This window comes from Astyanax mexicanus, chromosome 10 (assembly GCF_023375975.1).
Source record: "Astyanax mexicanus isolate ESR-SI-001 chromosome 10, AstMex3_surface, whole genome shotgun sequence".
Lineage (NCBI taxonomy): Eukaryota > Metazoa > Chordata > Actinopteri > Characiformes > Acestrorhamphidae > Astyanax > Astyanax mexicanus.
In genome coordinates, this window is record NC_064417.1 from 18,661,800 (window position 1) to 18,687,891 (window position 26,092).

Genomic DNA, 26,092 nt, shown 5'->3' on the forward strand with positions numbered 1-26,092 from the left:
AGGGGTTCATAAATGTTCAAGCACCACTGTAGATATTAAGATGATATAACTTTACATTAAAAAAGCACAGCTGACAATCCCAGTGAACTGCGCACTATAAAAACTTCTCTCTCTTTTTTTACAGAACCTGCAGAGAAGCAGCACGGGAATGTAAGTGACATCATCATACCCATCACCCCTCCTTTCTCATTCTTAATGACTTGTCTTGCTGCTTCTCCTCTGGTATTAAAATGCACATCAAATTAGTTAAATTGGTTAAATAATATGTAATTAGTGGAGGTGGGTAGTGGGATTAAACGATGTATTTATAATCTTTTCTGGTAATGGTGCTCACATTTATTCATAAATGTAAATTAAATTCTTATACATATTGTTGTAAATAATATTGTTATCTATGTACAATATATTGCATAATAATACATTATTTTATTCTGGTGAGTGCATCTGCACTGGTTGGTCTACATTTTCACTATGTTTTAATGATCTTTTATGTTATATTGCTTCGAAAAAAAGTGAAGAGTAACACTCTCTAACAAAGTATTTTAGGTACTTTTTTAATTTTATGTTTTTTCTTATTTATGCATTCATGACCCATTTAGTGGATTTTTTTTTTCTCCCATTTTTGGAAATTAAACATTTGAAAAATATAAAGGTCTCCACATCCAGTTTTTAATTCACTGAATTAATGGTGTTAATGGTGTCCAGTGTTTAAGATAACATCTCGCAACTTGTGCAGATGTGGCTGTTCACAAACCATCCCCTGAGGTACACTTCACGTCATGATTAATTTATATACTGCCATCCTATAACATTTGGAATGTCTGTATATGTACGTTTTCCTGGGAAAGTAACAAAAATACTTTGTGTAGTTCTACAGATGTTTTTTTTTGTTTAGAAATGGTACAAAAAAATAGAGCATGAATATATTAAAAAGATTTTAAACTTTGCTAATCTTTATTTCTCGACCATAGTAATATTTTTATTTGAGTTTGGGTTTTAGGTACTACCCACCTTTTGTGTTGGTTTTACTCTATTTATTGTTATTTAGAAATGCTTTTGTTTAACGTTACCATTTCACATGCTCCTAATTGGCAAAAAAGGGAAGAATTATTTATTAAGATGACATAATGTTTGACTGTACATTGCAAAATATTAGACAATACCAGATGTGCATTTTCAGATGAGAAACAAGCAAGATGTGCTTAGACTGTCTTTCTTTTTCCTTTACATTATCTTTTTTCTCTCATAGAGTTAGAGGTTGAAACTTGGGTATAGCTTAGACCAACTGTGTCTATCCCCTCATTCCTTTTCCTTTGGTATGGTGTGTGATGTGTGTGTGTGTGTGTGTGTGTGGGCGTGTCCGTGTGCGGGCGTGAATTCGGTACGGTCAGGTCGCTCCCGCGGTTTTGAATCTGGTGAAGCGGGGTGAGCACTTTTCATGGGACCCCGAGGAAGAGCGCAAACGGCAGGAAAGGTGGCAGCAAGAGCAGGAGCGCATGCTTCAGGTACAACAGCTTCCCTAACCTGAGCTTCAGCTTCAGCCAGAGCCATGCTGGAGACACGCAGGCTGCAGAAGCAATAGCAGCATTACCCAGCATGCTCCAGAGCCCACTAACCACATGAGTGATATAATAATGACATGTGAGGTGTAGGCTATCACAAGCTTGATGTGTGTTTGCTTTGTATTGCTATGAGTTTATTTTTTGTAATTAAGCTAAGTGCAAGATCGCTCTTCAAAAGCCTTGGTATTTTCAAGCATATTTAAAATAATGAATGAAGGATGCATGCTGTAATCACTCTAATTTCAAAAGGCCCATGTCATGAAAACCCAAACTTTTCTCAACATGCACACATACAGTGAACTGCAAACATTTGTGCACCCTGGTAAAAATGACTGATAAAATTAAAGAAGAGGACCCATTTCTTTTGTGCCTTTTATGGCTTTAATATAACCAAAGGGCCAACAGGTGAGCACCAGAAAGTTTCCTGTGCCACTCACTACAACCCAATTCTAAATTGTGATTGATTCGACCCTGTTCTTACCAGTTGGAGATGTATTCTTTTCATAAAATGCTGCACCCTGTTTTTGCAATCTGCATCCAAAAGGATTATTGCTTTTCCCTATTAAAGTCTGAAGGTCAAAGGGTGTTTAAATTTCGCATGTTACTGTATAACGGCCTTTCAATTCTACAGAAGTTTACATTTACTCCTTTAGCCACAAGTGATCAGCACTAATTAGCCTACTTTTTAAATGAGGCACAATACAGGGGAGCCAGTAAGCACAGAGCTAATGGACATCAATCAGAAGGAAACTATAATATAAGAAAAATGAAGGATATGGGCCCTTTAACTGTTTCCTGTATTAGGCAGAATTATATATACTTCAGTTAAGGTATTTACACTAAAATATTCTTGGTGTCTGATGTTTGCTTCTCTACTTCTACACTGTTTACTCATACACACCAATTAGCCTAATACATAAAAATAGCTTAGTTTAAAGCATTGAGGATCGAATTTTTAATGAATATCAGATCAGTACTGGCTGCTGTTTAAGAGTGTAATATCGGTATTGAAAATGACAGAGTATATATGTATAATAATGTATTTACTTTAATCTTTAAGCCATCTGAGGAGGCTGTAAATCTTAATTCACAGTCAGATAACAGCCCTTACTGTTTTAGGGTCCTTTAAACCTACCTTATTCGGTCCGGACTTTCTGACTTTTCAGTTTGGTCTAAACCAAAATAGCAGGTTTAAAAAGTGCCTCAAACCATGGTCTGGACAAGAGCACCAGCATTTTGTTTGGTCAAAAGTGATGGTCTCGAATCAGTGTAATTGAACCATGGTCCTGTTCGTCTGCAGTGTGAAAGCGCTTTTCTAGATAATTCGGACCAATCATAGGTGGTTGAGGGCAGATATTGTTAATCATTATGTATTATATGATTAAAAACCAATGTTGTGTGGAATCCTCTTTCACAAGCTCATATGTCACAAAGCAGTACCGAATAAATGGACGACCGCTATATCTACTATAACTGTAGAATAATCTCTTTTTATGAATCCCTATTTTATATCAAGTTACTAGAACTGTTTCTACTAAATCTATAAAACTTTATTTATATACTATGAACCATATTAAACTTTAACATTTATTTTGTTGTAGTATATTCTTGAAGTTAATAAAACAAGTGTTTTCTGTATCTCCAAAAATATCATTATCACATAAACACTCTAAAATATTGCGATGTTATTTTTGAGCCACTCCTAATGCAGGTATATGTGTGCAGTTTGCATAATGCTATTTGCTTTGCTAATGATTTTTTAGTAATTTACTTGATTAAGTGCTTAACTGAAAAAAGCAGTCTTCAGACACCAAACACATGTAGGCTGATTAAGATTATTTGAGGTAAATGTATTTAAGTAAATCAGATCTTTTATAAGTGTTATCTTAATAAGTGATCTTAATAAGTGTTTTGGGTGCTTTGGCTTGGTGCGTTAGGCTTTTGTCAGCATTATGTACTTAAGTAAACCATGTCTCTGAGTAGCTTTAATAGCATCTAGCATTGTTTGCAATATTACAGTTGATGGATGCATGCTGAACACACTTTGGCTTGGCTGCTGTTGCCTGTATTTTATGGAATATTAAAGCAGAACTCCACTCAATCACCAAAGAAGCAGTTCCTGCTCAAACACAGCTCTGCTAGAAGCATTGTGAGCACTGAAATGAAGGCATGTTTCAGCCTGAGAACCTGAGGCCTGCTAAATCCTGTAACCACAGCAATGATCCTGCCACTGCATAGAGACCTAACCTAAACCCTGCATGGTGCATGGGTCCCCTGCTTAAGATAAGACACCCCTCTGCCCACAAGCAGCAGTGTGTGCGTATGTGTGCGCGCGCGTGTGTGTGTGTGTGTGTGTGTGTGTGTGTGTGTAAGAAACAGAGTGTTAATATATGCACTGTCTAATGCCAATAACCAATTTTTAAATGCACAATCTCATGTTTGTTCCTTAAATCCTGGAAGATGCATGGACAGAGATATTTAATTAAAATTTAAAACTGATCAAAAGCTAAATGTGCCAAATATCAGGTATTTGTGTACCACCATTAAACAGAGATTTCCAAACTGATCCTGAAGAACCTCCACATGGTTCATGTTTTTGCTGTTATTTTGAGTTGTAAGTAGTCTTCTAAAGAATTACTGATAGAAATTAAATTAATTTAAATTAATTTAATTAATTTTAATTAAATTTAATTAAATAAGCCAGTATGAACAACTTTATAGTATAAACCCTTAATGTAAGGTGTGAGGTTCTTTAAACCATTTAAAGTTCTTCACTCACAGTGCCTTTTTCAACTGATTTTATTACAGAAACCAAGGCCCTGTCCACATGTATCTTGATATTTTTTATATTTAAAATAAATGTAAAGGTTGACCCTGGGGCTAGTCAGGGTCTAGGGCCAACACTGTGCCAGCAATCACGCACTATCAGCATGTGGGCACATGGCTGTGTGAAGATCAGCAAAGCATTGCTTGTGTGTTTATCAATATCAAGAATGTGATAAATGGACTTGAAAATTCTTGAGAAGCTAGCTTGCAAGAATAAAGAACATAAGAATGCAAGAACAGAGGAACTACTGACATGCAGTGTACTTGCTATTTTACTATATTAAACGATAGTACTGTAGACCGTAAAATACGTCTTTCAGGTTAGTCACTGTTATCAAAAGCTAACCTTTATTCTTTTTAAGAATGTATTCACTTCATCACATAATAAATCGAAAATGATAAGTGTCTAAAAGGTGGTACTAAAATATGCAAAATACATCAACTCATATGTAGGAATCATAAATCTGGTGCTATCTGTGTGTAGATGTAGTTTTATGACTATCGCAGTTTACTATATATGGAAAATTCAGCCAAAAAAGCTTTTGAAAAGCTCAGTTTTCTTTGTCCATATGACAAAAATCTGCACTTTGGAGGGCAGTGACCAAAAACAGTTTGGACCAGGTGAATCAGTCAATCTGGATAGGTGTGGATGGGGCCCAAAAGTGGTTCTTCTATGGCATCAATTAGAGAACTGTGAGAGCATTTATGGACATTCAAAAGTTTTAACCTCTAAGAGCACTGTGGAATAAGCAAGTACTAGACAACTGGAAATTCACCGCTCTTATGATCACCTGGTAGATTGTGCCTTTAAAATGTTACAGTAGGACTGGTTTTGGCTATTCTTGGGCTGTTGCTTTGCTATTCTATTCCTTTACCTCATTAAACTTCTAACTATACATCATTATCATCCTATTAACATTTCCATCAGTAGAACAGTAATATATAGAAATTTAGTGAAAAGAATTTTAGCAGTTGTTTGAACCAGCAAAGTTAATAAGACTAGGTTAATAAATCTTCTTTTAAGACACATTTTTCATCCTATTTGTGTGTGAGCAGGAAAAGTACCGTCGTGAGCAGGAGAAGCTGAAGCAGGAATGGGAAAAGGCTCAGAAGGAAGTGGAAGAAGAAGAGAGGAGATACCATGAAGAGGCAACTATATACTTAATTCAGTATTATTGATACATAACTAGACACATTCTAGTGAAATGACAGTGAGGTGTTGACTTTACATACTGACACTTTAAGTGTGAATGGAATAGATCAATGTTATAATCCCATTTTTGTACCTAGGGGTCATGGGATCAATAACATATAACAATAACATTTAAAAAAAAACCCATAAAATCAGGTAAAAACATGAGGTAAAAGTTAAAGAGCTTTTTTTTTACAACCAAGCTTTTAAAAACATTCTAAATTGCTGTGTTCTCAAGTACATTGCTTGGAGAATAAAACTGGACAAAAAATAAAGAACAGAACAAAACATAACACATCATAATATCACATCATACATAATCACATGTACCTACTCTAAGTTATAAAATAGCTAGCTAAAACATATACCAAACAAAAAGCTAACTACCCTACCCCCACTTCCAAGGCCAATAACTAAAATACACTGGATGCATAGGGAGACTAAATAGAGTAGAGACCCACATGGTGTAAAATGTAAACATCCATCTTTCTCACCTGTTATAAAACCAAGTTAAAAACTAAAAGTAAATATCTTAAAACAAAACACATACCTAAAACAAAAAGTAAAAACAAATCAGAGTAGTGGGCAGCCTCGGCATTGATGACATTTCTTTCGGCCACGGGGCCGATCACCTCACAACTCTGGTGTCAAGTCTGGCGTTAAGTGAAGTTTAAGGGTTAACTTTACCTAGCACTCAGTGTTATATCTTTACAACTAAGGCTGTATCTCTGAAAACATTTTTTCCTTTTTAGAGTTTTAGAGCTGTAAAATTGACTCTGTGGGAAGGCAGGTAGGCGTTCTCTGCTACAGTTCTGTTAGCCAATCAGAAGGGATATGTTTGCATGTATGAATATTCATGAGCAAGAGCCAAAATCCTGTCTTTCTTCAGAGACTAGAAACTCAGTGAAATAAAGCAGGGATATATATAGAGAGAGAGATACAAACACACACTAGCGTTTGCATGCAGCAATGATAATTCTGCAAGAAGCTTGTTGATAGCTATTAAAAGGGTCAAATGAAGTTGCCTCTTGCTAAATATTTAGTCAGATATTAGAGTTTGTTAGAGTCTGTATACACAAACAAGAAAAGTTGGAATAGTATGGAACATGCAAAAAACATTTCCACATTTCAGTGCAGTCAGTGAGAACCCAAGATGTCTGGTCCACTTCATTTAATTTGTTAATATAAGTAAATGTATGCATTTCAGGCATGCAGTACATTTCATTCCATGATTAGCATGTGGTTTTATGTTGCCTTGTTGAAAAATGCCTCATTACTTGTTTATTTGAAAAATTATCCAAGAGTTTAGGAGCAAGAATGTCAATTTTAGGCTTTAGGCTTTATTTTTTGTGAATCTGTCTGATGGAATGAGTGTCTAATTATTTGGTCTTCATTGTTTGTTTTTTTTGCAGGAGCGCAAAATCCTAGAGGAGACAGTGGCCCCTTTGACACCACATTCACCTATTCCACCTTCCCCCTGCTGGCAGGAGACCACCCCTCTTTGTGGCAGCCCCGCACAACACAGCATTGTACGTTCACTGGCCGACTGGGAACGCAGGCAAGAGGAGCTGGAGAAGCAGACAGTGAGTAATTTCAGATGTTTGGACTTATATAGATGATGGACATTCAGACCCATTACAGGACATTGAGGCAGACTTTCATCAACCATTAAACAATAGAAAATGAAAAGCAAAAAGCAAGAAGAAAAGCAAGTGTAGTACCAAAATCTGACTCTCCTTTAAGTGTGTGAGTGTCACACAGCAGTATGGGCGCAACATATTACACTGATGATTCCTGTAGCTACTGTAATGGAAGATTAACCCTTATTTAAAAACAGAAATAAAAGGAATCACAGTAATTCTGCTGTGTGACGGATGTGCACTCCAGTGCAGTTTGATTCCGTCAGGGAGGCAGTATACAGTAAATAGTTTGGTCTAGATATTTAGGCGTTTAAAACATCAGCATTTGAACCATCAACATTTAGAGATTGAACATTGAGGGGTGTTTGTTTTGTTCTTTTAGACGGGGACCACTGAAAAAAGACAAAGGGAAAAGGAGAGGAGTGAAGCGACAGGGACAAAACAGGAGCTTTCCTGGAGCACTGGAAGGTCTGTTCAGTTGGAGACATTAAATTACACTACGCCACTCTACTCTTTCTTTCTGTACACTTTCACTTCATCATATTGATCATTTTTATTTCCACATCTTTCATTACTAAAGCCCTCAACAACAGAGCAGTGACCAGCAGGTGGGTCAGCCCAATGGACAGAGAGAAGGCACAGGAGTTCACAGCCAAGAATCAGAGCAACAGCCGCCCAGTCAGAGTGAGTACAGGAACGTCCCACTGTCCAGGCTTGCAAAGTTTGCAACATTAGAAGGTGTTTTTGTTAATTAACAATTTATATGAATTGGAATTCAGACCTGTTTATATTTGTGTAGGTCTCTCATGGAGTGATAAGACTGAAAATCAACAGCAATCATCAGATTCCTGGCAAAAGAGTGGTTCACTGGACTGCAACAGGAATATACAGCCAGCAACTGCAGGGCGTAGAAGGTAAGTGTGTGTGTGTGTGAGCAATGGGTACATGCTTAAAGGGGTTGTCAACTTAATTGGTTATTGAGCCACCTTATTGAAATGATTCAAGTGATTCATGTTTTGTATAGTTACATGTTAGAAACAACAACAAAAAAATACTGGTTTTGTTCATTTTATTTTAAGTTAGAAAATGTGTTATATTTAATTTTCTTTTAAATAAACAATCAAACAAATAAATAAATTAAATAATTGATAAATTAATAAATGACTAAATCATTTTACTCAGAAGGGTGGTTTGATACTAAATGGAAGTTTAAAAGCTGCACATCCAACAGGATTTATTTGTTTGTTGCAGTGAATACAGTGATAAATGATCCATAATTAGTTATTCCATGTTGTTGTTATTAGTTGTTCTTTCCAGTGATAACAGAAACTGCTGAGTTATATGTGTTACCATCGCGCATCAATCCTATGGCTACATTAGCCTTTCATAACAGCTGGCATTATCCTATAAAACATTTACTATAAAAAACCTTTTTGGTTTTGTCAGTTTTTAATGTCCTTTCACCACAGAAACTGTCATAACTGATATTCTTAGACATAAGACTTTTATTAGTGCTGTTCTAGGTTTACTTGATTTCCTACAGTATGTTGGCAGGCCCATTAAATGTGAAAGCATCCATGGTTTATTTGTAAACCCATTCCATTTTCATTTTATTATTTGCATGGCTGAAGGTGTTCAGAGTTCATGCTCATGACCGTGTGTGTGTGAAAGATTCGAGCACTGCATGTGGCTTCTGCTCCTCAGGTCTGACTCCATAGAACATGCTGGTGCAAAGTCATCACATTCATCTTCATCATACACAGACACACAGCAGCCTCCTTCATCACCAAACAGGTACAGGAATACACTCTGCCATCATCTTTATTATTTCTGTTTCCTTTTTCTTTCTCTTTTTAAATCAGTACTTGTCTCTATCACCACAGGGAATCTATAATGGAGCTGCATGCTAAATCACATTTTTTGTATTGTTATTACAATCTGAGTTTCTGCAACAGACACATTAGGGGTTTATTTTTACGTTCTGTTTTTTATTAAACGTTGCCTAGTCTAGCCGTACTTACCATATCTCTACCTATGCTGTATTTTAGCTTTAGCTTTAACCTTTACACTTTATTGGCCTTTTCCATTTTAGGATTTTCTTCAGTATTGTAGTTTGTTCTTGAAGTGTGTGTATATGAAGTATGAGGTTATTATGCGACTTCGTTTGAGTGACAAATGGTCAGACATAGTTTTACAAGCCTACTAGGTGTGTTTCAGTACAAAAAAATGGTTCAGATCGCACCACATTTTGGACCAGATGGAAGGACTGTGTTTTTTCATTTAATTTGAACAGACAAGTTTGTTCCATTTAGGGGCCTTTAATGGCCCTCTAAGGTAGTTAATACATCCTGTACTGTGTTAATTAAGCAGTAAAATGTAAATGGTAGCCTTGTCATTGTTTCCACATACACACACACACACACACACAATTTCATGTATCGGTGAGCCTCAGTGAGTAAATAAGTAGCTGCTGCTTTGACTAAAAAGTAATTTGGAAATATATCAGTGTTGAAATGTCAGAATGCAACACTTTACTTGTATTGTAAGTAAAGCCAACGAGCTGAAGGGTAGAAGTTTAGTCAGTATTTTTTTTAACCAGTATCTGCTGAGGATTCAGGTGAAGAAGTGCCTGAGGTTAGCAAGAAACACCAACTCCAGCCTGAATCTGAGTGAGCTAGTGAACTGTTGGATTGAATAAAATGTTACTTGTTTGGATTATTTTATAGTACGAAAATCAACACAGTAAACACGATGAGGGAAAGCATTTAAATCAAATATTTTTATGTATATTTTTGCTCTACTAGTGCTGCGTGTTCTATTTCAGCCGTACCTCATGATGCAATTAAAGCACCACAGATTGTAATATTGATAATATTAAAAAAAAATTATTATGTTAAATAAGTAAAAAGAAAAAACAAATAGCTGCATGTATTTTGTGATTTTTTTTTTATTTGATCATCCAAACCAAAAAGGGAGAATTAAAAAATGGATTTTCCTTTCCACCTTAAATGCTTACTGCTGTTATACACGCGGCCGCCTGTAGATGGCGGATTTTAACAGTGAAAAGCCGCATTCACTGAATAAAAAACACAGAAAGACGAAGCTTGAATTAGACTTGAATAGAATAGATTAAATAATTAGATTTTTTCATATTATTGAATATACACTTAAGACAATACCTCAACCTGTTAAAAAAGAACAAAAAACACTGTGGATATTTTCCATAATGACACTGTAAACATGGTATGGGATATAATATAGATGTATGTAGACATGTAATATAGAATTAATTGTCAAATGGCACTATAGGACTTCGCAGGGTGTTCTTTCCTCACTCTCACATTGTTCCAAAAAACTCTGCAGAGCCGTGCAGGTGCCAAAAAAGTAAAAAAAATAGGCACATGAAACATGAATTTAAAACACTATACAGAAACATACCTTACAATATAACCAGTCGATTTGAGGCAACCCATATTCATAAAGGATGTAACATGGAATCACAACATACCATAACATTGTCCACACCTTATATCTTTGTTAGGGGGCAAAATGTAGTCTATTTATCTGATGAGGTGCGTTGAATAGCTTCTGTTGATGGGGTTGGTGGGGAGGATTCTGATGACCAACAGCTGTGCTCTCTCCGTATCTAGCTGCTTAGCAGCGCCGAGCTGCAGGGCACCTCTATGTGGACCATGTGACCGACAGAGGGTAGATCTAAATTACATTATTTTTTTATTACTATTATTTTGGGCCACATAGACAGACTTGCAAAAAATTATAAAAGGGCGAAAGGGGCAGGAAGAACAAGGAACAAGGAAGGAACAAGGTTTGTAGAAGGCTTCCACCTCGACAAGTAACAGTCACACTTCCAAACAATCATTGTGTGGCAGAGCAGTGAGCTGCTGGCCTGCTGAGGAAGCTGAAAAAGGACTTTGGGACTTTCTTGAAGACTACAAGGGCTTTGTGAAGAAAATAACTGAGAATGGCTTTGCAGCTGCAGTTCCTCAAAAACAGTTCATTTCGGGTAAATAGATGTGTCAAACCTGTGGAATCCCTGCTTCAGCAAAAAAAGTCAATGTTCTGGATGGACAGTCCTTGGAAATATAGACAATAAAATTGCTTGTTTTAAAACCTTTTTGGCAAAAAGGATTTCCCTCATACAAAAAGCTACCAACCCCTCACCGTCAATACCTCACAAATTCCTGGAGATTCAGCCACAAGAGGCCTGACGTCCAAGAAACTAATGCAGAGTGAAACATGGATAATTTGATGCATTCTGATCCTCTGAACAAAAGGATTGACTATTGTTCAAGTTGGCATAAAGTAAAAAAAAAAACAATAGGTTGAAGGAAATGCTGCTACGGAATGCATCGGAACATTTGATGTTAAACAAGACCGGGGCACTGAGAGAAGGAGTGATGGAGTGATATTCACTTGTCTCACAATCAGAGCAATACACATTCAAAATTGCAGATTGTCTGAATACTGATTCCTGCATCAATGTTCTGCGTCCTGCCACAGAAGATGACCAGTCAACATCATTCGCTCTGATAATGGCACAAATTTCATTGGTGCAGAAAAAGAATTATAAGTTGCCATTGAAAGATTCACTGACCCCAAGATAGAAAAGGCCATGCAGCAAAAAAATTCTAATATAGTCCAGCATCATCTCATCATGGTGGAGTATGTGAACATTAGATCCACAAAGTACGCAGAATACTCAATGCCTTAGTCAGAGCATCATTAATGATCGACCTATTACCTACACTTAGAGTCTTGGATACTTACAGTTCTGTGGCTCTTAGAAATTAAATGATTGATAATTGTTTAATCTTTATGACTAACCAATTAGAGGCTGGTTATGTAAGAGCCACAATACAGAAAGAAGCAGAGTATAATTAATGTATCCTATGTTTCTAATGATAATTGATGTTGTTGGAGAGGTATTGTTGTGCTCCTCTAATGGGCAGTAGTATGTTGTGTAAGTCTCCTCAGTTAGAAGCTGCAAGAGGTGGGAGCAACACAGTTGTCTTTGACTGTGTGACTGGGGATAATTTTTTGAGTTTAGTAAATGTTTAAAATCCAGTTTAAGCCTTCTGTCATGCGCAATCTAATTAATGACTCCTGCAGCTTAGTTGTGGTAAAAAAAATAACTTTTAGATGGACAAGTAGTTTTTTTAAGAATATCATTTTCATAATTTTAACAGACACATCCTTTGCAACTCTGCCTTACAAGCACAAAACAATCTCACAGTTGGGAAACAGTTGGCAGTTATTGGAATTTAAAGGCTTTCATTTTGCACAGTAATTACATGGATATTGCATTTTGTATGTTTTATTAGCAGTGAGTTATAGTAGTTGCTGCTCACTCAGAAACACTGTTTCATAACAATATCTTGACATCCCATGACTTTATTGGACATTTTATTTTCTGATGAGGCTGTAATACTGAGTCATCTTTACCATGTATTGTTATTTTGTTTTATTAAATTGGCTGTTTTACGTTGTATGAATGAAAAACAAACAGTAATGTAGTTTATGTATATTTGTGTGTGTGTGTGTGTGTGTGTGTGTGTGTGTGTGTGTGTGTGTGTGTGTAGATCCGTCAGTGGAAAGAAGCTGTGTTCGAGTTGTGGTCATCCACTCGGCAAAGGAGCAGCCATGATTATTGAGACTCTCAGCCTTTACTTCCACATTCAGTGCTTTAAGGTGTGTATATCATTTTGTGTGTGTGTGTGTGTGTGTGTAAGTCTTATATCTGACATCTATGATTTTGCTCTTTTGTCTTTAAAAGTATGTTAAATACTTAAAGATTTTTTATTTTATTTTATTTATTTTGTTGTTTTGTAAATATTAAGCTGTAATTCTTTTTTTATCACTGTGGATTGGCTGTTACTGAGGTCTTGTGGAAAATTACACTGACATGCCAAAAGTCATTGGACAGACATAAATATAAATATAAATTAATTATGAAGTGTTATCTCATTGAACAGCTTGGTATGTTTATACAGGTATAAGTTGTGAGGTGTTATGAATGAGGCTAAACCCTGGGCAGCATGTTCATGGCAAGGCTTTATGAATTATCGAGTGAGTTCAAGAGAGGTCTGATTATGGATCATTACCTGCAGCATCTGATTAGAATTGTCTGTGTGAACAGACAAATGACCCAAATCACATTTACATTCAGTGCAGGAGACCCCACACACATATTCCACAGGCCAGTGCAGTGTTGCATAGGTTCTGTGGGTCACGGCATTGGCATGTCAGTGTAAAATGTTTTTATTGTTGTTGTAGATTTGAACAGTTTGTAGAGTGCTTAACACTCGTTGGAGACACTGAGGGCAATGTGCTTTTTTTTGTTCCCTGTGACTCTCACTCGCAGTGCGGGATCTGTAAGGGACAATTAGGTGACACCACCACTGGAACGGATGTGAGGATCCGTAATGGTCTGCTGAACTGTCATCAGTGCTACATCCGCTCCCGCTGTGAGTTTTTCTCTTAATATACACAGATACACACACATTTAGTGCGATATGGCAGTATATTTCAGGATATTTTTGTGACAGCGATATTCTTGTCGATATAACAAAACAGGAACAAATATTTCATTCATTTTAACTATATACTACTGCAACAAAATATTAACTTGTTTTAATATTGCTTTTTTTAGTTTAAAATAGCAATAATGTAGTAAATTAAGTAACATAATATAGAAATTATTTAATGTACCATACATCTGTATAATACATTTTGGCACACCCCTACTACATTCTTGCCCACCAGTGGCTGCAGTTAATGAGGAAAATCTTAATCTGTTTTCTCTTCTTTTTATTTCAGCTGCTGGACAGCCCACCACCTTGTGAGCAGGCTTTGTGTTTCAGGACCACAGTCTCTCTTACCCTCTACCATGTCCGACAGTCAGCCCACCTGTATGTTTGGTTAAGAATAATGCAATATTTTTTACGTAAATTTTTTTTTTCCTTAAGCCCAATGCCAAACGTGTGGCTGCCAATGAGTAGGTGTACGAGATTGTTAAAAGCCTGGTGCTGTCTTCAAGGGTAAAATAACCAAATCCTATCTGATCCATTTCTGGGGCTGCAGTGGTTTAGTTCTTTAACAGATTGTTCTAGGCAATAGGCTTCTGTCACTTCTCTAAGTAAATGTATTTATAATTTTATAAAAATATTTATAATTTGTTTAAGTTGGAGGTATGGCAAGGATAAAACACGTTACCAATACTGTTTATGTTTATCACAAAAGCCCATATTAAGCTCAATTTTGGCTCCAGATGGATCTAGTTCTGTTCTTTTTCTATATTTACTTTCCTGCTTCTTGTAACTGGAGAAAGCCTAGAATTATGGCCGCACTTGATCGATCGATGTGAAGCCGTGTCTAAGTGGAGGCTGCAGTCGGTAGGCGGCACTGTACAAGCAAACATTGAGGCTGTCTGCGCAGGCTGGTGAAGTCCTTATTGATGGTAACAGAATTTATCAAATGATATGTCAGTCCTAAATAGGACAGCTTCTGGGATGTAATGTACAAGAAATCCAACCTTCTACACCATCTCCTTGACCATGAGACAAAAGTATAGTATCTCCCCTCTGGGGAGGCTCCATTTAACACTGCACTGCCTAGTTTGTATTTGGTTACTCCATCTATACCCTGCCTTCACTCATTCATGATCACAAACATACCTGCAACAAATTCTGTACCTATCATCTTACTCTTATATCTTATACATTGGTATGAGAAAGTTTGTGCACCCCTGATCATTTTCATGATTTTTCTTTATAAATCATTGGTTGCTCGGATGAGCAATTTCAGTTAAATATATCATATAGCAGAGGAACACAGTGATATTTGAAAAGTGAAATTAAGTTTATAGGATTTATAGAAAGTGTGTAATAATTATTTACACAAAATTAGGCAGGTGCATAAATTTGAGCTCCCCAACAGAAAAATTACATCAATATTTAGTAGATCCTCCTTTTGCAGAAATAACATCCTCTAAACGCTTCCTATAGCTTCCAATGAGAGTCTGGCTTCTGGTTGAAGGTATTTTGGATCATTCTTTTTTACAAAACATCTCCAGTTCAGTCAGGTTTGATGGTTTCCGAGCATGAACAATCCGCTTTAAATCACACCACAGATTTTCAATAATATGCATAACATTGTACTTGTTCAGCGCAACTTCAACTTTCTCACTGATTCTTGAACGTTGTTCTCAAGAATCTGCTGATATTGACTGGAATCCAAATAAACCCTCAGCTTTAACAAGATTCCCAGTACCTGCACTGACCCCACATCCCCACAGCATGATGGAACCACAACTAAATTTTACTGTGGGGAGCAGTAAAGTGTTTGCCTTGTAATTTTGTGTTCCTTATCAGCCATGCATACCGCCCTCCAAATAACTCAATTTTAGTTTCATCAGTCCACAGCACCTTATTCCAACATGAAGCTGACTTATCCAAATGTGCTTCTTCTGAAAAAGCTATTCAAATTAATAAAAAAACAGGGGTGCCCAGATTTATGCACATGCCTAATTTTGTTTAAAGAATTATTGCACACTTTCTGTAAATCCTATAAACTTCATTTTGCTTCTCAAATATCACTGTGTTCGTCTGAAATAGAATGTATTTAACTGAAATTGCTGATCCGATCAGCAATCAGGGGTGCCCATACTTTTTCATACCACTGTATTTAGCTCTGCTTGGCTTTGCAGATGGCAGAGTGTAATTAACAGAAGTAGTTTCATTAGTATCAGGTTGATACTAAATAAATGAACACATCTAAACATTTGATACCTGAATAGCTTCCTCGCCATCATGCTGATTGAAGCTGTAAACCCCTCCCCACCCCTAATCTGACTGGAGGCCACAGCTGAGGTCTGCACTGATTAGTGTAGTCGTCATCAATTAGTACAATAAGAATGTGTTTTTGAATGGCAAATTAAGAAATAAGGATGTGTTTGTGTGATCCTAAATGGGAGGAGCCATGTGTAGAGCTGAAGCTAAGCCATTCCTAACTAGGCAAGTGTAAATTAAGTCTTTGCATAAGGGAAAAACCATTACAGGAAATCATGGTGTGGGGACTTATTCAAACATGAAACACTTGTGAGTGTGAACAGCTGGCAGTTGCTACATTTTTTAATATTTTAACTAAATCAGTTGTAAGCTGTCCAAGTACATATTTTGCTTGTGCAGTTCTATAGATGACCTGACATCTGAGATTTGAGTTGAGTTGATCTCCACAGTCTATTTGAAATAAATAGCAAGAGATCCATGTTTTTTATGGATACAAACATGCCGTCTTAGTGCAGCCTTTCTTGGGTTTTAGGCAAAGACTGCACAAAACAACTGACGCAGTGTGGTTCCATTCTTTTCCATTCTATAAAAATGAAAATAGAATTGTCTGCGTGTTGTCAAATTTGGAATCAGAGTCTGTGCATTAGAGACCAGTGGCAGAGTCAGAGGCAGATAAACACATTCCCTGAGCCCAGAACAGATGTATTAGATGCCTTCATTGACTCTACAGCACAACCTAAAGGAGGCAAAGCGTTATTTGTTTCCACTGGACACCCGGTTTGTCTATTATTTTGGGTTTTTTTTTTAATTAACAAAAGTAACACATTTTTAAAAATGTCTTTATTTTAATAAGTCAGCTTGCACCTGTGACAATTAAAGGAAGAAATAATAACATTTTAAGTGTTATTTAGAATTTTGGAGTACAAATACTACCGAAAGATCCTGTGTGTTTCAGCAAAACGGTTTCAGTCACTTCAAGTGTAACCCTACTTTCCCACAGTATATTAAAAAAATAATATTTTTTTAGGAGAAAATGTGCCAATATTAGCACAGGAATACTAGATGTTAGAATTTAAATAAAATTAGCACTAAGTCTGTGATGGCTTTACCTCTTAGAGATGTGGCATCCATTATTTCTACAGTCACTGGTTTTAACCAAAGTGTGTGCATTCCACTTAAAACCAGGACTGATGAAACGACTAAATCTCCTCTGGTTTTCCAGTTTTGTTTGTGTGTATCTTAATTAAATTCTCTGATGTTTTAAGATATTTTGCTCCAGTAGTGGTGGGAATGTTATTGCTCTGAAAAAATACAAACGTGCCTTAGAGTGAAAGAGCAATCTCACAAAAAAAATATTTTTTTCAAATCCAAAGACTTGTCCTTAAGTAAGGTGAAAGAATTGACTGTTATTTGGGCTGTGGAGAAAGAGGCTGAACAGATTGCACAAGTACCCAGGCTCAAGCATTTCACAGTTCTGCACTCTTGAACAGCAACCACCAGGCATTGTACATATATATTGTAGTTTCATACTGTTTATTGTGTCAATCATGAAGTTGTTAATGACCATATATACAGTCTATGCTACTGTAAGTTCACTTAGGAAAGACACTTTGCTCTAAACTTTAGATGCGTATGCCACAGCCTCAGGCTGGCCTGGATGAGTTTTGAATGATAAAGACAGAGGACAAAAATAGCAAAGCTGGCGTAAATGATCCGTTGGCATCATTTGAAATATTGCTCACGACTAGCAATATCGATTGTTATAACTGTTTTAGAATCAAGTTCCTGCCTCTAAACCACTCATGTCAGTGCCACTAGCTATGCTTTACACTAACCAATATGAATTACTAGCTATTACTCTACTATGATTTGCACCTGACCATGAGGGCATCAAAGTCATTTTCACCTTTCAAGAATTTCATATTGATCATATTGGACATTTTAATATGCATCCTAATTTTGTAGATAGTAAGTGTTCTGCGCTTTGGGTCTGGTCATGTAGCCATTTTACATTTTATTAAGTATTATATAGGCTGCTACCGAGTGGAGGAATATTGTCTAGGATAAATAGCTACCTTGGAAATAATATTCTATGAGTCTAAGGTATATTTATTGTGATACTCAACAGTACACTTTACGAATATAGAATACTTTGATGTTAAAATGCAATGGCTTTACACTATACTATGTTTATAAATAAACTGCTGAAATCTGAATGTTGGGCCTGTTTGTTGATCAGTGCTGTCTGCACTTAACCTTTTCTGCTCCCGAGGTTCAACCAACTTCTCTCCCTCCCTGTGACTGATGAATCTTTTCCAGCTTACCGATCAAGATTACTCCTGATGTTTCCTCGCCCATCTTCCAGGAGCTCCTCAGCAGTTCTTTGACACCAGACCAACAAGCGTATTTGTGAAGATTCTCTAGCTAGATATTATACAGTGGAAAATAGTCATCTATGTATTGGGGACAAAGAATACAAACCATGCACTTAAGTAGAGACCCATTTTACCCAAGGTAAAATATTACACCAGTCTCTCACTTAGATCTTAAACTATAGTACAGATGACTGCCTTCAAATGTAAAGTGGCTTGCAAAAGTATTCATACCCCCTGACCTTTTCTTGGTTACATCTTATGACCACAATATGAAATGTATTTTACTGAGATTTTAAGTGACATACCAACACAAAATAGTACATAATTGTAAGGTGGAATGAAAATGATACATGGTTTTCAGAAATGTTATCTAATTCAAATCTGAATATTGTAACATAGAAAAGTGTTTATCGCCCTCTATAAGTGTTGTCTGTTAGAATTAGTTAATAGAGTCCAGCTGAGTGTAATTTAGTCTCAGTGTAAATAAACCTGCTTAGTGAAAGTCTCAGTGGTTTGTTAGAGAACACTTGTATAATGAAGACCAAGCAACTCACCAGACAGGTCAGAGATAAAGTTGTGGAGAAGTTTAAAGCAGGGTTAGATTATAAAATATCACAAGCTTTCTAGCATCCCGAGGAACACTGTTTAATCCACATTTCAAAAATAGAAAAATATAATACAACTGCAAACCTACTAAGACATAGCCATTCACCCAAACAGACAAATCAAGCAAGGAGAGCAAGGAAATGCAAAGTGCTATTGTATGCTGCTAATCACACTGAATACACCATCAGCATCATGCTGGGGATGTTTTTCTTTAGCAGGGACATGAAAGCTGTGTTGATGGAAAGCATGGAGATAAATACAGGACAGTCCTGGAAGGAAACCTGTTGGAGGCTGCAAAAGGCTTGAGACTGGGAGGGAGATTTACCTTCCAGCAAGACAATGACCCCAAACATACAGCCAGAGCTACAGTGGAATGGTTTAGATAAAAAAATATTCATGTGTTAGAATGGCCTAGTCAAAGTCTAAATCCCTTTAAGCATTTATTTACCTTAATCATCTCATTTTATTTAATTATCATTAACACAAATAACTAAAGGCAAACAATTTTCATTTTACGTAACTATAAATTAGTGCTGGGCGGTATACCGGTTCACAGTGTTGTGCGTGAACGAGTTCATTGAACACGCTCATTTTTTCGTAAACGTTGAACTGAACGCAACACATTTTTAATAAAGAAATGAACGTGAATTAGTTCACATTATGTGTCATGAACGGCAGACATCACTGTAAATGAACGGTGGCTAGAGAGCACGCAAGGACGTGAGGGCGAGAGAGAGAGACCAATGACAGGAGTGAGAGAAAGCGCTGCAATAAAAAAATGGCTAGTGGAAGTGATGCACGGAGACAGACACCGATTCTCCTTATGAACATTTTCATCACCTGGTAAGAAACCCACAATTGCAGTATCATGAGCAAATGTCTACAATGAGCAGTTTCAAAGAACGTATAGTGATTTCTAGCTTAGCTACTTAGCGTAGTGTGAAAAAAGTATTTATTTGAATATCTCACGAAAAAAAGTAAAATGAACTGAACTTTGAACTAGTTCAGAATTAAAATTGTGAACTTTGAACGTGAACTGTTCACTTTGAGCATGCATGAACTGAACATGAACTAGCTCAGAAAAGCTGTGAACTGGCACAACACTGCCGGTATTCATACGATATACCGAAGAGTGTGTAGCTGTGTAGAAGCACAGTAACAGCTGTTATTCCTTGCAATATGAGTATCTATAACTGTCTTTAACTATATAAAGACTGTAGCTTTAAGGATAATATTAATGCACACTGAACTGAATTTATGTGTTAACTGGAGAACCAAGGAAATTGTGATAAACTGATAAACAGCTGCTTAAATATTGTAGTGCTTTTAATGGCTTCAATATTAACACACTGTAAATTAATATTAAACTTGTGTTTTACATGTGCAGTAGAGCTTTTTAGAAATATCTGTTCTGAATACTTATTATGAGTATTTTAGGTACATTTATAGTGTTTATGAAACTATTTAAAATATTTAGTTTTGTAAAGGACGTTGTGTTAAAGTTGTTGGCATATCTCTTTTTAAAGTCTATTGTTTAAATTTTCTTTTAATAAAGTCTAATTTCTTCATATATTGTGTAATTTTGTGAGGCAACGTAATCCCAATAGTAATTAAAGTCTTAATATTTGATATTATATGTAGTCCTAATAGTACAGTAAAAAAAAAAAAAAAAAAAAAAAAAAATGATATTCCTTGAAACCGTCAGAATCTTGCAAAATACTGTGATATGCATTTTTGGTCGTACCGCCCAGCACTGCTATAAATAGGTTTTTGCTACTTAAGATTAAAATTGAAAGTTACACATTTAAACTAACAAAAGCTTGTTTTTTATATGCAAGTTTACAATATTGCAATATTTACAATACAATATTCTTTTTCTATATTTAATATATACACCTACACCAGTGCACTGACTTTGATCTATTTGTGCGTAGTGGTGACATGATAATGACTACAAATAAAACTGGGAGGGGAGACATTTTAGAAAATACTATTTGCTCATTTTGCATTTGTTATTTAGCACTAAATGTACACTGTTGATTGTTTAACAAACAAACAAAACAAAACAAACAAAATAAACCCCTTCATGTAGAACAACCTCCTGCCCATATCCTCCCACCCCATCCCCACCATCCCACATTCTCCCTCCCCATCCTCATCCCCTCCTGCCCACATCCTCCCACCCCATCCCCACCATCCCACATTCTCCCTCCCCATCCTCATCCCCTCCTGCCCACATCCTCCCACCCCATCCCCATCCCACATGCTCCCTCCCCATCCCCACCATCCCACATTCTCCCTCCCCATCCCCTCCTGCCCACATCCTCCCACCCCATCCCCATCCCCTCCTGCCCACATCCTCCCTCCCCATCCCCTCCTGCCCACATTCTCCCACCCCATACCCTTCCACCCCATCCCCTCCTGCCCATACCCTTCCACCCCATCCCCTCCTGCCCATACCCTTCCACCCCATCCCCTCCTGCCCATACCCTTCCACCCCATCCCCTCCTGCCCATACCCTTCCACCCCATCCCCTCCTGCCCATACCCTTCCACCCCATCCCCTCCTGCCCATACCCTTCCACCCCATCCCCTCCTGCCCACATTTTTTTACGGAAACGTGATCCAGTCTCAATCTGACCCAGCTGACCCAACAAATATACTGAAGTTAAACTGCCAGATAATATACTGCTATAAACAAATGCTGTCTCTGCTGCTTCATGCGGTTTACACATTGAACGCAGCCCTGCCACTCCTTTTATTACAAAGGCATCAATGGAGAGGAAGTAGTGCCAAATTGAAAAGCAAACACTACTGTGGAAAATTGTAAATGCAATCCTCAAAATGCATTGCTTTTCCTCACTTACATGCAGAATTTGTGCCAAAATAAAATCTAAACCACCATTACATTACATTTCACTGCACTTGAAATATTTATTGAAAAGTACAACAATAATTTGAGTTCAAACACTGAATTTCTGCCAGAATTAAATAAAGTACACCTCAAAATATAATGAAGGCACAGCTGTTTGGTTTTTAACCATAAGGTATTTCAAACATAAATGCCTCATCTAAATGTAATACTCAGGAGATTGCTTTGTAGTAATGTGAGGAAAACATGGCACAATAAAAAGTAAAAGCTCCAATGCATTGGCTATATCACCAGTCTCCTAACAGAAGGCTCCAGCATTCCAACTGGAAGCAGAATGTTAGAAAGTACCTATCCCACTCAATTTTATGCTCCTGCCTAATTCTGTTTAAATAATTATTGCTCACTTTCTGTAAATACTATAAACTTAATTTCATTTCTTAAATTTCACTGTGTTCATCTTATACAGGTCCTTCTCAAAAAAATAGCATATTGTGATAAAGTTCATTATTTTCTGTAATGTACTGATAAACAATAGACTTTCATATATTTTAGATTCATTACACACAACTGAAGTAGTTCAAGCCTTTTATTGTTTTAATATTGATTTTGGCAAAAACGTAAAGAAACAACAAAAATCCCTATCTCAAATTAGCATATTTCATCCAACCAATAAAAGAAAAGTGTTTTTAATACAAAAAAAGTAAACCTTCAAATAATTATGTTCAGTTATGCACTCAATACTTGCTCGGAAATCCTTTTGCAGAAATGACTGCTTCAATGCGGCGTGGCATGGAGGCGATCAGCCTGTGGCACTGCTGAGGTGCTATAGAGGCCCAGGACGCTTCGATAGCGGCCTTAAGCTCATCCAGAGTGTCGGTCTTGCGTCTCTCAACTTTCTCTTCACAATATCCCACAGATTCTCTATAGGGTTCAGGTCAGGAGGGTTGGCAGGCCAATTGAGCACAGTAATGCCATGGTCAGTAAACCATTTACCAGTGGTTTTGGCACTGTGAGCAGGTTCTAGGTCGTGCTGAAAAATGAAATCTTCATCTCCATAAAGCTTTTCAGCAGATGGAAGCATGAAGTGCTTCAAAATCTCCTGATAGCTAGCTGCATTGACCCTGCCCTTGATAAAACAGAGTGGACCAACACCAGCAGCTGACATGGCACCCCAGACCATCACTGACTGTGGGTACTTGACACTGGACTTCAGGCATTTTGGTATTTCCTTCTCCCCAGTCTTCCTCCAGACTCTGGCACCTTGATTTCCGAATGACATGCAAAAATTGCTTTTAGTCCAGTGCTGCTTCTCTGTTGCCCAGGTCAGGCGCCTCTGCCGCTGTTTCTGGTTCAAAAATGGCTTGACTTGGGGAAGGCAGCACCTGTAGCCCATTTCCTGCACACGCCTGTGCACGGTGGCTCTGGATGTTTCTAGTGCAGACTCAGTCTACTGCTTCCTCAGGTCCCCCGAGGTCTGGAATCGCTGCAGCAGCAAATCACTCTCCACGGTATCTCCAGACTCTGGAACGTCTGTCACATGTGCTCAGTGTGAACCGTCCGTAAAGACCACAGGGCACCAGTGCCGAATTTGCCAATCCTGGTGTTCTCTGGCAAATGCCAAGCATCCTGCACTGTGTTGGGCTGTGAGCACAACCCCATCTGTGGACGTCGGGCCCTCATACCACCCTCATGGAGTCGGATTGTAACAGTTTGTGCAGACACATGCACATTTGTGACCTGCTGGAGGTCATTTTGCAGGGCTCTGGCTGTGCTCCTCCTGTTCCTCCTTGCACAAAGGAGGAGGTAGCAATCCTGCTGCTGTAGTGATTGTTGCCCTCCTACGGTCTTCTCTATGTCACCTGGTGTACTGGCCTGTCTCCTGGTATCTGCTCCAGCCTCTAGACACTACGCTGACAGACACAGCAAACCTTTTTGCCACAGCTCACATTAATGTGCCATCCTGAATGAGCTGCATTACCTGAGCCACTTGTTTTGGTTGTAGAGTCCGCCTCATGCTACCATGAGTGTGCAGGCATCACCAGAATTCACTGCCCTTCACTTCCGGCGCTGACTGTTCCAGTAGCTCTGTCTTCTTTGTGTTTTTTTCTGAGTTTTCCAACATTTATTTATCGTCTTTGTGCTACTACTCGTCTAGTGTGCATCTTATTTACATCCTAAGGATATTTTTAGCATAAATATGCAGAGCAGCAAGGAATATCGCGTTTATTACCGTGAAAAACTGCTGGCCCTCCAACCCATGTGACATGGGGGCATTGAACACACAATACCAGGGGAGCTGAGGCGGAAGTACCGAGGCTGCAGAGCCGGAGCTAAGCTAAAGGCTAAGCTAACAGCTAAGAAGGTGGAGAAGCGGTGGAGGTACAAACCCCCGGTTTGTACCTTGGGCGGATGTGACCTCATCCACTCCACTGCCGCAGCGCTACAGACACAGCACCCTGACGCCTTCTACTCAATTTCTGGTGATTAAGTCACGTTACACTGGACTCTACCCTGTCTGCCTTTTTCCAGTTTGTGGACTGTCCCACCAGGAAAAACAGGACCACAGACCTGCTGTATGCTAATGTGAGGGATACATACAGGGCTCTCCCGCTACCACCACTGGGGAAATCAGATCACAGTCTGGTTTTCCTACAGCCTTAGTACAAACCACTAGTATTGAGGCAGCCCACTACCACACGCTCATTCAGAGTCTGGTCTCCTGAAACAGAAGAACGACGTCAAGGACCTCCTCAATCAAAAGAAAAGGGCGTTCAAAGATGGAAACATGGTAGAGCTGAAGTGCATTAAGGGGGAACTCAAGGTTCATCTTAAAGAAGCCAAGGTGTTTTACAGAAAAAAGGTGGAAAGGAAGCTGCAAGACAACAACATGAAGGAGGCCTGGGGTGCGATAAAAAACATTACTGGGTGCAAGAATAACAGCGGCAACCCAGTAGATGGGGGTGTGGACAGAGAAAATCTATTTAACAACTTTTACAAGAGGTGTGACTGTGCTGCTGCTTCTGCTGCCCCCTCCTCCTACTCTTTTGCAGCATTCACCAGCCTGTCAACACCACCACCATCCCCCTACTCTTACTCTCTTCCTGCAGCAGTTACCACACCATCATCACCACCATCAGAACCTCCAGCCAATCAGCCATCACCCTCACCTCCACCATCTTCATCATCACCACCGTTACCCTCACTTCCACCATCTCAGTCATCATCACCACCACCATGTTCATCATCATCACCATCACCACCTTCACCTGGTGAAGACCATGGAGTGACTGCTGCTGGACCATCTCAGACCTCAGGTCTACCATGCTAAGGACCCACTGCAGTTTGCGTACCAGGAAAAGGTGGAAGTGGAAGATGCCATCCTCTATTTTCTGCACAGAGCTCACTCTCATCTGGACAAAGGGGGGTGGTGCTGTGAGGGTCATGTTCTTTGACTTCTCCAGTGCTTTTAACACCATCCAGACCCTACTACTGAGAGACAAGCTGATGAAGATAGACGTGGATATGCACCTGGCCACCTGGATCACTGACTACCTTACTGGGAGACCACAACATGTCAGGATCAGGGACTGCTCCTCTGATACAGTAATCAGCAGCACAGGAGCACCACAGGGGACTGTTCTCTCTCCAGTCCTGTTCACCCTGTACACATCAGACTTCAAATACCACTCAAAAGGCGCTTTTCCATCGGCATGGTGCCGGTGCTGGTGCCAGGTTCCCGAATGGTTCTTTGCGTTTCCACCGCAAAAGTTGTTTACAATCCTCACCTCCATTCACAGATAAGAGCAGCAGATGCAGCTAAATGAATGAAAATGAATCAAAAGTGGTCCACCGAAGATAGCAGCACAAGTTTCAAGAGAAGCTTGAGTTCCGCTGTGTTGTTTTCAAATCTCCCCCCAGCTTCTGTTGATGCCCACATTCACATACGTAGTGAGTGACTCCTTAGAGCAGTGGAAACACGGACCGGTTCTTAAAAGGTTCGCAGGAACTGGCACCAGCTCCGGCACCAGCACTTTGTTGGTGGAAAAGAGGTCAGAAGAGTCATGCCACATGCAGAAGTTCTCTGATGACACTGCAATTGTAGGGTGTGCGTTATGGGAATGAGAGGGACTACAGAACCCTGGCTGAGGAATTTGTGGTTTGGTACAAGATGAACCATCTGCAGCTGAACATCACCAAATCCAAGAAATGTGCA

The 26,092-nt window shown here is 38.5% G+C and overlaps 1 protein-coding gene across 8 annotated transcripts in view; it reads left to right on the forward strand.

Moving 5' to 3' along the window:
* limch1b (LIM and calponin homology domains 1b) overlaps nucleotides 1–18,243 on the forward strand; it is a 187,168-nt gene extending 168,925 nt beyond the window's left edge. For 5 of the 8 annotated variants that reach the window (XM_022683579.2, XM_049484416.1, XM_022683583.2 and 2 more), the window contains 11 exons: nucleotides 125–150; nucleotides 1,392–1,505; nucleotides 5,445–5,537; nucleotides 6,993–7,163; nucleotides 7,603–7,688; nucleotides 7,801–7,904; nucleotides 8,020–8,134; nucleotides 8,925–9,014; nucleotides 12,821–12,929; nucleotides 13,603–13,705; nucleotides 14,058–18,243. In XM_022683579.2, coding sequence (XP_022539300.2) covers nucleotides 125–150; nucleotides 1,392–1,505; nucleotides 5,445–5,537; nucleotides 6,993–7,163; nucleotides 7,603–7,688; nucleotides 7,801–7,904; nucleotides 8,020–8,134; nucleotides 8,925–9,014; nucleotides 12,821–12,929; nucleotides 13,603–13,705; nucleotides 14,058–14,083 — 1,037 coding nt within the window. In that variant the 3' untranslated portion in view covers nucleotides 14,084–18,243. The remainder of the gene's footprint in view (nucleotides 1–124; nucleotides 151–1,391; nucleotides 1,506–5,444; nucleotides 5,538–6,992; nucleotides 7,164–7,602; nucleotides 7,689–7,800; nucleotides 7,905–8,019; nucleotides 8,135–8,924; nucleotides 9,015–12,820; nucleotides 12,930–13,602; nucleotides 13,706–14,057) is intronic. The other 3 variants (XM_049484418.1, XM_049484419.1, XM_049484417.1) reach the window with 2 other exon arrangements.
* Nucleotides 18,244–26,092: the final 7,849 nt, after the last annotated feature.